Source organism: Puma concolor, chromosome E4 (genome assembly GCF_028749965.1).
Source record: "Puma concolor isolate L17-30 chromosome E4, mPumCon1.1.hap2, whole genome shotgun sequence".
Taxonomy (NCBI): Eukaryota; Metazoa; Chordata; class Mammalia; order Carnivora; family Felidae; genus Puma; species Puma concolor.
In genome coordinates, this window is record NC_141683.1 from 36,833,308 (window position 1) to 36,846,712 (window position 13,405).

The 13,405-nt window shown below is 41.0% G+C and overlaps 1 protein-coding gene across 6 annotated transcripts in view; it reads left to right on the forward strand.

Annotated features, from left to right (window-relative positions):
- The window catches only part of HSD11B1 (hydroxysteroid 11-beta dehydrogenase 1), a 56,072-nt gene that overhangs the window by 19,873 nt on the left and 22,794 nt on the right, over window positions 1-13,405 (forward strand). For 3 of the 6 annotated variants that reach the window (XM_086694024.1, XM_086694025.1, XM_025921195.2), the window contains exons 2-5: window positions 7,025-7,138; window positions 7,877-8,007; window positions 8,760-8,871; window positions 9,003-9,188. In XM_086694024.1, coding sequence (XP_086550150.1) covers window positions 7,051-7,138; window positions 7,877-8,007; window positions 8,760-8,871; window positions 9,003-9,188 — 517 coding nt within the window. In that variant the 5' untranslated portion in view covers window positions 7,025-7,050. Of the gene's footprint in view, window positions 1-7,002; window positions 7,139-7,876; window positions 8,008-8,759; window positions 8,872-9,002; window positions 9,189-13,405 lie in introns of all 6 variants that reach the window. The other 3 variants (XM_086694023.1, XM_086694022.1, XM_086694026.1) reach the window with 2 other exon arrangements.

Genomic DNA, 13,405 nt, shown 5'->3' on the forward strand with positions numbered 1-13,405 from the left:
CACTCCCACTGAGGGGCAGGGATCAGATCATGCTCTGGGTCTCATCAGGTACCCGTTCTTTCCCAAGAGGCTCTTGGCTTTCCCACACAAATGGATTCCAGGTAGTCTGCCCCAAGAGTTCCCCTGCCACAGATTATATGTGACAGGTTAGGACAGGAAACACACACAGGGCACTTTATCCCATCTCTAGTTCATTTGCCCCTATCTTGAGATTCCGTTAGAAAATAAGAAAATCTGTCCATTAAGAGTGGGGCCATGCAGAAGGTTGACAAAGAACTCCTCCCCCACACCTCATCAGAGATGCAGGAGAAGGAAAAGAAAGGAGGGAGTGGGGAGGAACCCATGTTATTAGATAAAATGATATAAAATGATGGTTGTTTCCATAGCTAGGAACAGATTTTGGCAGCCATGGCATAGACTTAGGAGTTCCTAAAAAATCAGAACTGAGAAACTGGAATGAGGCAGGTGGCAAGGGTAGAGAAAGGGAGAATTTTATTCATTCTAATATTATGCTAAGGTCCTTTCCTGTCTCAGCGTATTGACAGTATTTTCTCAGGAAAGGGAGAATCTCCAAAATGAGAGGGTTCAACCACCTTTTACTCTAAGATCTTCCCACTCTACCTCTGGTAGGATTAGTTTTCAAAAAGAAGAGGCCACTTAACAAAGCTACTAAACAGTCCTGAAAAGCCCCACAGCTGCTGCTGCCTCAGAAATGACAGGTGCACCTTTCATGATCCACATTTTATGCCAAATGCATGAAAATTCCTCTTTGGCTGCCCCTCCCCACAGTCTTGCCACCCCCTTCTTAGTCCTACTGGATCTGGCCCATCCCTCATGGTCCCTTTCCCATTCAATGCCGTGATCTTCTCACCTTGTTATTTCTTGAGCCATTGATTCAGGTGAGAATGATCAAATCAGAATTCCTGGCTGGGCTGGGACATGCACCTCCAGCTGAGTGGACCCACTCTGAGTTTTTGAAAATTTCCAGCTTGTGTTTACCTATTTCATTGAAAGCCTGCTCTAAAGTGTACATAGTCGATGCATTACAAAGGAAGGCCAGCGTGAAGGACTGGAGTGGATAGCTAGTTTTGTTGCCATGGCAGGGAAAGGAACTTTACTTGACTGATGAAAATTTGACTCAAAACGAATGCTAGGTGAAACAGTCATATTTCCTTTTGTCTTTTTTTTTTTTTTTTAACTTTGTTGAGAACCACTAGAAGAGGAGTAGGGAATGGGGCTGATAGGTTCTAACTAGAATGCTGAATCCCAGTGATTTCTCTAGATTAAATCAGTCTGCAGAAAGATAGCAATTTTCTCATTGTTGCAGCACCTCGGAAACACTAAAACAGCAAAGTTCATTGAATGCCTATTTTGGAGCCAGGCTAGGGGGAGATGGAGAGAGACAAAGATAAAAAGACACACTCCACATCCTCCAGGAGCTTACAAGCTAATGAGAGAACCAGGCATGAAAATATGGACATACCATGGATCAATGTTTATTACACAACGTGGTCAAAGTGTGGCACAAATGCATCCCTAAGACCCTCTTGAAAGGAGGTTTGAAAGGTCCACTATTTTCATAATCATACTAAGACATTATTTGCCTTCTTTCTTTGTCAGTCTTTCACAAGTTTTCTAGAGGCTACAGGAGGTGTGATAATACAAAGCAATGTATACTTATGTATTCTTGAGTTTCAAAAAAATTCTCAGTCTTGGGGTGCCTGGCTGGCTCAGTGGGTAGAGCATGCAACACTTGATCTCAGGGTGTGAGTTCGAGCCCCATGTTAGGCATAGAGCTTACTTAAAAAAAATTCTTGGGGCATCTGGGTACCTCAGTCAGTTAAGTGTCCAAATTCAGCTCAGGTCATGGTCTCACTGTTCAGGAGTTCAAGCCCCTCATCAGGCTTTGTGCTGACAGCTCAGACACTGGAGCCTGCTTCACATTCTGTCTCCAACTCTCTGCCCCTCCCTGCTCATGCTCTCTCTCTCTCTCCTCAAATATAAAATAGAACATTAAAAATTTCTCTTTAAAATTCTCAGTCTCAATTTCTTTTAAAGAATCCTCCATTCTTATTTTGTTTTAACTTTGTAAGTAGTCTCTCAATCCAACATGGGGCTTGAACTCACGATCTCAAGATCAAGAGTTGCATGCTCTTATTGACTGAGCCAGCCAAGCACCCTCTCGGTCTAAATTTCTAATACAACAATATCAGCAGTAAAACCCACATGTAGGCATACCTGATTTTATCGCATTTTGCTTTTTGTGCTTTGCAGATATTGGGCTTTTTATTCATTGAAGTTTTGTGGCAATTGTGCCCCCACACACAATTAAGCAAACTTAATCAACAAATAGTGTTCTGACTGCTCACCAACTGGCTGTTCCTTCATTTCCCTCCCTCCTGTCAGGCCTCCCTATTCCCTCAGACACAACAATACTGAAATGAGGCCAACTAGTCACCCTACAATGGCCTCTAAGTGTTCAAGGGAAACGAAGAGGCGCGCATCTCTCACACTAAATCAAAAGCTACAGATTATTCACCTTAGTGAAGAAGGCATGTCAAAAGCCAAGATAGGTTGAAAGCTAGTGCTCTTGTGCCAGTTATAAATACAAGCCCAGTTGTAAATACAAGGGAAAGGTTCTTGAAGAAAATTAAAAATGCTGCTCCAGTGAACACACAAATGATAAGAAACCAAAATGGCCTTATTACTGATATGAAAAAAGTTTAAGTGGTCTGGATGGAAGATCACACAGCCATAACCTTCCTTTAAGCCAAAACCTGTTCAGGAGCAAGGCTCTAACTCTTCAATTCTATGAAGGCTGAGAGGTGAGGAAGCTGCAGAAGGAGTAGAGGTCGGTTCATAAAGTTTAAGGAAAGAGGCCGTCTCCATAACATAAACTAACTGCAAGGCGAAGCAGCCAGTGCTGATGTAGAAGCTGCAACAAGTGATCCAGAAGATCTAGCTAAGGTAATTAATGAGGGTGGCTACATTAAACAACAGATTTTCTATGTGGACAAAACAGCCTCCTATTGGAAGAAGATGCCATCTAGGACTTTCACCGCTACAGAGGAAAAGTCAATGCTGGGATTCAAAGTTTCAAGGGACAAGCTGACTCTCTCGCTAAGGGCTAATGCAGCTAGTGACTTTAAGTTGAAGCCAATGCTCATTTACCATTCCAAAAATCCTAGGGTCCTTAAAAATGATGCTAAATCGACTCTGCCTGTGCTCTACTAATGGAACAAAAAAGACTGAATGACAGCACATCCATTTACAGAATATCTTAAGCCCGCTGTTGAAACTTACTGTTCAGAGAGAAAAAAAAATTCTTTTCAAAATATTACTGCTCATTGACAATGCTTCTGGTCACCCAAGGACTTCTGTGGAGATGTACAATGAGATTAATGTTGTTTTCATGCCTGCTAACACATCCATTCTGCAGCCCATGGATCAAGGAGTAATTTTGACTTTCCATTACTTAAGAAATACATATCAGGGACATCTGGGTGTCTCAGTCAAACATCCGACTCTTGATTTCAGTTCAGGTTATGATCTCAAAGGTTGTGAGTTTGAGCGTAGCGTAGGGCTCTGTGCGGACAGTGCGGAGCCTGCTAAGAATTCTCTGTCTCCCTCTCTCTGCCCCTCCCCTACGCTCATACACTCATGCTCGCTCGCTCTCTCTCAAAACAAATAAATACACGTTAAAAAAAAGCCTTAAAGAAATATATTTCATAAGGCTATAGCTGCCATAGACAATGATTCCTCTGATGAATCTGGGCAAAGTAAAATGAAAACCTAGAATCGAAACATTCTAGATGCCACTAGGAACATTCATGATTTATGGGGAAAGGTTCAACTATTAACATTAACAAGAGTTTGGAAGTTGATTGGATCACATTGAGGGGTTCAAAGACTTCAGTGGAGGAAGTCACTGCGGATGTGGTGGAAAGAGCAAGAGAACTAGAATTAGCGGTGGAGCCTGAAGATGTGAGTGAATTGCTACAATCTCATGAGAATACTTAATGAATGAGGAGTTGCTTGTTATCGATGAGCAAACAAAGTGGTTTCTTCAAAAATATACTTTTGCTGAAGATGCTATGAAGATTGTTGAAATGACAACAAAAAATTTAGAATATTGCATAAACATAGTAAAGTAGTGGCAGGGTTTGAGAGAACTGACTCTGATTTTGAAAGAAGTTCTACTGGGGGTAAAATGCCATCAAATGGTATGATATGCTACAGAGAAATCATTCATGAGGAAAAGGAGTCAACCAATGTGACAAACTTTATTGTTGTCCTATTTTAAGAAATTGCCACAGCCACCCCAACCATCACCAACCACCGCCCTGATCAGTAAGCAGCCATCAATATTGAGGCACAACCCTCAACCCGCAAAAAGATTAAAAGTAGCTAAAAACTCAGATGATGGTTCGCATTTTTTTTTAGCAGTGAAGTATTTTTTAATGAAGGCATAGACATGTTTTGGACATAAGGCTATTGCATACTAAATAGGCTACAGTATAGTATAAACATAGCTTTTGTGTGTGCTTCATTTGACTCACTTTGTTGTACCATTTGCTTTATTGTGGTGGTCTGGAACTGAATCCACAATATCTCTTAAATATGCCTCTATGCACAAATTGAGATCCTCAATAATTTTTAAGATTGTGCAGGGATGCTGAGACCAAAAAATTTAAGAACTGCTCAGACTTGGGGCGCCTGGGTGGCGCAGTCGGTTAAGCGTCCGACTTCAGCCAGGTCACGATCTCGCGGTCCGTGAGTTCGAGCCCCGCGTCGGGCCCTGGGCTGATGGCTCAGAGCCTGGAGCCTGTTTCCGATTCTGTGTCTCCCTCTCTCTCTGCCCCTCCCCCGTTCATGCTCTGTCTCTCTCTGTCCCAAAAATAAATAAACGTTGAAAAAAAAAATTAAAAAAAAAAAAAAAAAAAAAAAGAACTGCTCAGACTTAATGTATCATCTACCATTATATGGTGTCCTCATTTCTTATTAATGCATTTTATTGGTTAAAAATTATTTCATCTATTTCACAAAAATTACTGAAAGCTTTCTTTGTATCCTTATTTTCTAGCACAATAGCTAATTATTAAAATGTCTGTGTGTGTTTTTGTGTGTGCCTGTTTGTGTTTAAATGTGTCTTCTGAAGCAGCACAATGTGGACTTCATTTTTCATTTAGCCAACAATCAGCAATAGTTGATGCATTTGTTTTATGTTCCATCAACCCTATCTCACTTGTTATTACTTTTGCTTTCTTTAAGTGTATGCTTTCTGTAGTATACCTTAAGTCTTTTTTTAATCAGACTATAAACTTCCCTCATCTGTCCATCTTTCTGTTACTTCAGCATCATATTTTAAAGCAATTTTTCCTTGTATTCTCTAATTTTACTATTAATAGGATGGTACTAAGAAAAATGAAATGTTTCAATTTCCTTCCCTCCAGAGACGAAAATGGAGCCTAGTATGTAACATGTCTTGGCAGCATAAAGCCCCTGATAAAATGATGCATATATATCTTGGAATTCTGTCAGTATGTAATGTAATTTCCCACTTGAATTTTCTTTATATATTTTTTTCTGTTTTGTCCTCCATAACCTTGAGCTCTAGCTAGCCCTCAACTGTTGTCAAATCGCCACTGTTTCCTGGATGTGAACTTCACAGCTGTGAGCCTTTGTTGATAAATTATTTCATCTCCTCTGGGTCTTAAATTGTTTTCCCTTACTCTGAAGTGAAAACTCACCGAGTGTTTCCACATACTGTACTTGTGGCCATAAGTCAATTTCTCTTAATCTTGTGTGAGCCCCCAACTCCTGCCCTCAAACCATATTCATCCTCCCAAAACACAGATACCCATTCTTATCCTAACATTTAAGTGGTTTTTCTTGGCTCTGTTGGTAATTTGCAGAATTTTGGGTTTGCTCTGTGATGAGAGAATTTTTATGGTTGGTTAGTTTGTTTTTTTAAGTTGAAAAACTTAACAATAATATCTCTCAAATTCTTTTTTGGAGGATTGTTCCTTACTGAGTTCTTGCTGCAGACATACCAAAGTGGTTATTTCTATATTTCTGTGACACATTCTAAATTACTAGGGGGTTTTCCCCCGGTCCTTTGATTGTTACTAGATCCGTCTTTAGCCGGATGTAGACCTTGGGGGGCAAATTTTGCTTCAACAATGCTAATTCCTTCTGTTTCTGGACCAGGTCTCCTCTCCTTTGCATCTTTACAGTTCTTGTGCCTCTATAGCATTTACAAGACCCAGTTTAATAGCTTAGTGCCTTTTTTTTTTTTTTTTTGGCACTCATTATTTCTTCTTTATTTTCTGTTAAAGTAATAAGTGTACGTTCCGTTGCACTTGCCTGAGAGAGAGTCTTGAACTGGTCTTGGGTTTCCCGCCATCTGGGTTCTTGCTGGCTTGCATTCCCCTTTGATGTTGTAATACTTGTTCATTGAACTTGAGTGTGGGGCTTATAGGGCTTGTTTGCTTCCCCCCCCAAATGTGCACATTTTTTTCTTAAGCTTATTTTTCTGTTTTGTGCTGTTATTTTTAATTGCTTCCGACTGGGAGGTGGGGCCAAGAGTGAGATTTGGCTTGAATTTGGCTTGTTTTGCTATTACTCACATTTCCCCAGAAGCCCCGCACACACTTTCTCTCTGCCTTTGACGTACCACTTTTGAACGGCCGTTGATTCTTGGCATAAATGGTGTTAAGAGGAAGATGGGCTCTGGGTAGGGATGTTCAGGAATCCAGTCCTGTACAGTCATGAGCTTGGCCATCTGGAAGTCTCTTCTTGCTCAATGAAATGGAGTAAACATTGTCCATTATGAAATCCACCACACAGGCTGCCAGGGACGAATGGGATCCCACCCAAAGCCAATCGCTGCTCTGACAGGGAAATTGGCTAGCACTGCCTGAGACTACTCCAGCCTCCCCGTCCCTGATGTCACAATTCAGAGGCTGCTGCCTGACTGGGAGGTTGTAGAAAGCTCTGTAGGTTCTCTCTGTGTGTCCTACAGGGCTCCTCGGGCCAGGTCTGTGTCTGATGGCTTTTATGAAAAAATATCTCCCCCCCATTCTGGGGATCTTCTTGGCCTACTACTACTATTCTGCGAATGAGGAATTCAGACCAGGTAAGTACCAATGTATCTAATTCTGGAGGAATAGATAAAAAACATAGGGGTGGCTGGAGTGTTTCTGAGGATCCAGATGAGTTCCTGATCCCCAAAGTTGCTGAACAAGAGGAACCCTGGGGTGGGACTGTATTTCTGTGTCTTCTAGACATGGGCTATGGGTAATAGAGTATGGGGAGGGGTAATCATGTAGCCAACAGATTGCCAAATAGTCCATGCTTTATTTGGCACCCTTAATGGAAAGTAATTTCAGATTCCTTACAAAAATGAGGGTAATTCCAAAATTTACAACACAGCCAGATAATTGGGCTCCAAGGAGAGACTGATAAGTGGGAAGTAAGAAAGGATTCTGGAGTTGATGACTAAATAGAAGTGAGAGAAAATCCCTGGAATCTCTATGAGCACATGTGTTTTGATGACTTTTTGGGTTTTATTTCAATTGAGCAAAATTGGATGAGTCCAGAAATGTCTGGAACTCTAGTGTTTTAGCTGAAACCTCTGTCAATGAACATTTTTAGAAAGGACAGCAAGAAGGCTTGTTTTGAGCAATCAAGTTAAACCTCCATTTCAGAGCATGTTTATGAAACTTGAACTGTTCCTTCATTGATTTATACAGTTTGAGAAAAGTTGATCTGGGCTCATAACCTTTAGACATTGAGATAAGGCTGCCCACATCCAGAGAGGAAGGAATATTGCTGCCAAATTGGGAATGGTCCTCACTTCCTTTTGGTTTCACAGAGATGCTCCAAGGAAAGAAAGTGATTGTCACAGGGGCCAGCAAGGGGATTGGAGAACAGATGGCCTATCATCTGGCAAAGATGGGAGCCCATGTGGTGGTGACAGCAAGGTCTAAAGAAAATCTAAAGAAGGTGAGGGTTCTGTGCCCACAGACACATGTACTCTCTCATGTCCAGATGTATTGTATATACTCACATACACATGCCAACACACAGAAGCTGACACGTCCATACATAGATGCAAACACACACACACACATACACACACACACACACACACACACAGATTCAAACACCCACAGGAATATAAAGATAATGCATTTAAGTATTCAATCCCATGCACACACATACAGACACAAAGTTCTTGGGCTATACATGCTCATAGACATGCCTATTCACCCATATTTACACATGGAATCACAGATATATAGATATGTGCTCAGATACCAAAATTCTAGTACCTACTCACAAATTCACATTCTCATCCCCATGCAGACTCAGACACATGTTTTCTCATATACTCAGACTCACAAACCTAAGGCTACAAAGAGTCACAAACCTAGGGCTACCCACATGGAAACAAGCATCCATACCAATAACGCATTCAGATACATCTATTTACAGAAACTCATAAGCACAAGCCATGAACTTAAACCCCAGCACAGGGATGATTTACTTAACTTACAGCCTAAGACAAAGATCATGTCAGGTTGCATTTAGCAACACACACACATTCATTGAACTCATGCTTACACACACATATCCCTACCATTTCTTATCAAAACAGGTTTGTGAGCGGTTTCTCACTTAAACCCCCATTACTTCAGAGATTGCTCCCAAAGTCTACGGCCAAGACTGACGCCATTGTTGGTGTGTCCCCGCAGATAGTATCCCATTGCATGGAGCTTGGAGCAGCCTCAGCACACTACATTGCTGGCACCATGGAGAATATGACCTTCGCAGAGCAATTTGTTGCCAAAGCTGGAAAGCTCATGGGTGAGGCTGCTCTCCTCCCTCCTCTTCTTGACTTTGCTCTAGGGGTGACTAGGGAGCTTTAGGGAAGGGGGGAGGTTGAGAGGAAAGGTATCACCCCAGACAGTTTCTCTCAACACAGCCATCTCTTGCAGGGGGACTAGACATGCTTATTCTCAACCACATCACCAACACTTCTATGAATCTGTTTAGTGGTGATATCCACATCGTGCGCAGAAGCATGGAAGTCAACTTCCTCAGTTATGTGGTCCTGAGTGCTACTGCCTTGCCTATGCTGAAGCAGAGCAATGGAAGCATTGTTGTCGTGTCCTCGAAGGCTGGTGAGTGGGGCAGGGACCACAATGGAAGGTAAGAGTAGGAGAAGTAGCAGGGATGGTGTTGGGGGCTCTGCAGTGAACGTGAATTTTTGTCAGTTTCCATGCAGAAAAGTAACACAATATAAACTAGAATTTTCAATGTTCACAGTGGGAAAAATTATAAATAAATAAATAAATAAATAAATAAATAAATAAATAAATAACACAGTGATATTAAGCAAAAGTTGATTAACAGCTTGACCCTATACATGAATAGGCAGACATATGAATATGAGGCTTGGGTGTGTAAACTCAATGAGAAGCACACATCCTGAGGAAAAGAGACACGGTTAAAGAACAAATTGGGTCATAAGAAATGGGGGGCTGTTAAAGGTAGATGGGCTACAAGATCCTTGGGAGTAACAGAGAAAGAGCAGTAATGCAGAGTGCCCATGAGAAGCTTGGTGGTTTGTGACCTAGAAATGGAAGTCTAAAGGGGCTTTGGGAGACTGCGGAGGAATAGCCCATTCTGATACTAAGGGAGAGACCTGGTCATGATGGATAAACATGATCTTGCTTCTGCCATGACCAAGAACTGTAGGTTGGTAAAGTTCGTTGATGATACAAAGGTGGAACTGAGACGTGAAATATTTTAACATACAGTTGTCTGATAAGTGGATTAAACTAAGGCTAAATGAAATAAAGAACAGAAACAAGCACATCACATCATTAACAGATCTGCCTATATTGGGGATGTTCTCCAAAATCGGAATTTACTACCTTAAAAGTTCTATTTAAACAACGAACAGGGTAGGGAGAGAGCGTGTACAGAGAAATATTCATGAAGAGAACACTGTGACCAAGAAAGGTCCTTGATGCTTTGGATGGTGACAGTATCAGAAGTTATCACCAATAAAAAGCTAGAGAGTTTCCAGCTTGAGGGATTCCTAGGCCCACTTTTCTCATGCATCCAGGAGAGAAGTCCCACACGTATTTGTTGATTAGTCAGAAGGATGTGACTGGAAGGTGCAAACAACACGATTAAAATGAGCCATTTAAAAGTGGTTCCTGTAAAAACAAATAACAAAAAAACAAATAACCTGAAGACTTTGTAAATTCTTAAATATTTCCCAAACTATTATTAGGTATTACTGTAACTAAGAACACCATCTATGTTGTAAAGAATTCTATTTCCTGGACAGGAAAGGCCTGCATAGTGATGGGATAAAAGGGCAGTGTGTCTGTGCTACCCGCCAAACAGAGTGATTGATATGCATCCCTGTGCTTCCCAGACAACACAGACTCCCCACCCCTCCCCAGACACAGCCTCTCTCCAGGCTGAAAGGAAGGGAGAGCTTCCGGATGCATACTGAGTGGGAGGGTGCTGGGCACATCCCCAATCCATCCTAGGGCATTGGCCAAAACCCTCACATCAGTCATGTTGTAGGTGGCTTTAATGATTTTAGTTGATTAAATAATATATCCACTCTAGGCAAAGAGTGTTCTTGATCTTTGGCTAGAGAAATTTAACTTTCTATAACGTACAGAGAGTCTTAATGTTCTCAGAAAGAATAAGAATTATTGTAGGAGCCCAAGGGCATGATGAAAGTCTGATAACCTCTTCCTCCACACCTCTTCCATACCTACTAAATGTCGCTTCATAATGTTTGTGGACTCAGAGGTGGAAATCTAGTTGAACTATTATCCTTCATGTCTGCTGTTTGTGTAGCCCAAAAAGTTCAGCCTGTTTGCTTTGAAGCATGTCTGTGAACTTGCAAAGTACAGACGCTTTGCTTTCTCTCCCTAACTGAAGAATTTTTCTTTCCTATGCTGTTTTTTAAACATTCAGCAAACATGGTCATTAATCCTTCCTTAAAATCTGAATTCCATAAACATGGGATGCTAATCCTCAAATAGATCCTAAGGTCAGCCAAAGAGTATTGGGATGAATTTTTAATCATTCCTTTCAGGGAATACATTAAGTCCCTTATTGAATTATGGTGATAAGCAATTGTTTTTATCTCCAATGCATTTCCAGGTACTGCAATACATAGAAATCCTATACTTTTAATACATTCTTTAAAGCCTCAGCTTTAAATATGCTTTAGCATCAAAACAGTATTGCTGCCTCTGGGAATTTCCTTACAGTCCACATCTACCCATCATTCAACACCATTTGGGGCACCTACTGATCAAGTTTCTATGGATATATAATATCTAGTTATTACACTGATTAGTCTCCCCTCCTTCTACCATATGCTAGTTTGGCTATAAGTTGAGCTACTATAACAAACACCCAAATCAATGCTAGCTTACACAAATCAAAATTTATTTTTCTCTCATAAAACAGCCTGGATTAAGCAGTCCAAGGCTGATATGGTAGTTCTGCCCCCACGAAGTTGTCCAGGAAACTCTCTATCTCAGAACCATCATCCCTGGGATGTTATCCTCACCTGTATGTCCAGGATGGTTCACTATCACATCAGAATTCTAGCTAGAGAAAATGGAGAAAGAAGAATAAAACCTGAAAGTTGTATACTTCAGGGCTCCTGGGTGGCTCAGTCAGGTGAGCATCCGTCTTCGGCTCAGGTCATGATCTTGTCGTTCATGAGTTCGAACCCCACATCAGGCTCTGTGCTGACAGCTCAGAGCCTGGAGCGTGCTTCAGATTCTGTCTGCCTCTCCCCCACTTGCATTCTGTGTCTCTCTTTCTCTCTCTCAAAAATAAATAAACATTAAAAAAAAATTTTTTTAAAGAAAGTTGTATACTTCTCTTCTGCCACAGCTGGCTGCAATTGTGGTCTTTACTCAAAGTGGATTTGTGTCCAACTGAAAACCAGTGTCTATAAAAGACACTGATGTTGATAAACAACTAACAGTGTCTCCCACATCATCCGTGCCAAGATGCATACAAGACTAGAAGGCGGTATTCCCTCTAGGCCACCCCATGTGACTACTGCATACCATATACACACTCCAGATTCCATCTCTCCAGATTCAAGATCCATCATGAACACAAAACCCCTTCCATCAGGCAGCAGTACAGGAGGCAATGGGGCAAGAATGTCGAGATGGTATTTGTGAAACAAAGATATTAATTCTCCAATGCAACTGGAAAAGAAATCACTGGTTTGGGCAAAGAACATTTGAAAACATCTGGAAAAAGTTTATCTGCCATTAATCAAAATGGGTCTTCTGGAGGCAGGTTCAGTTTTCAAAAAGTAAAGGTCATTCCATTTTCATGCCCCTTGGCTCTGTGAACCCTGTAACGATGGCCCATCACATCAGTAACACACGTGACAGCCAGAATCCAACTTCTAATGCTGCTTCTCCGCCCCTCCTTTATCATAGACAAACTCTGTGATTACCTGCCTCTTTCTCCTCTTAAGAATCTCACTTCACATGAAGTTCTTTCCAGCTATCACCAGAGCCCTTTAAACATTTCCTCTTCCTCTAATCTACTACATTTTGGAAAATTACCTTTAAAATTCTACTTCCTCCCCACCCCTTTCTTTTTTGGCTCTCTTGGTGATACAAATACTACTAACAACAGTTATACTAAAAATACTAACCACACTGGACCAGGATAAATGTAGGGATATTAATTCTTCTATATCAAGAAAAACGTTAAGACATATTTTGAAGTGCAACTAGACATAACAAAAGACTGAGTTTCTTTAAATATTCAAAATGAAAAACTAAAGGAATAAGAGAACCCTGCCAATAAACTGAATGCTCAGACCTCTCATTGAGAGCTCCATAAGGGTCTCCAGTTACCTATTCATGATTCTCCAAGTAAGTCCTCTTTTAAAATGATCAACTTTCTGTATATATTTTTTAAGTCTTATTCAAATGTATTCCTTTTCTGGTTTATCCATTTCCAGAATTGCTTCATATATTTTTTTTACATAGATGTGTAGTATTTCAGGCATATTATGAGATGAGTAGCCAGCGGCAAATACCTCATAAGACAATGCTTTTGTGGGAAAACTCAAACCAATGTATGAAGTCACTTGTTGGACCTTAACCTGTTTGTCAGTTAAGGGCTGCCTGTGTGGTCCAAACCTGTTTCAAGAATTCAACATTACGAAGAGGGGGAGTGGGGGTGAGGGGGAAACCAGGTTTCTCAACTACACATATCAACTAACAGGATTTGGAATACCCATAATGGTGTTTTGCATCAGGACAAGAATATACAGATGCTAATCTCATCCCTCCCTTCAGCTCTGTATACCTACTTT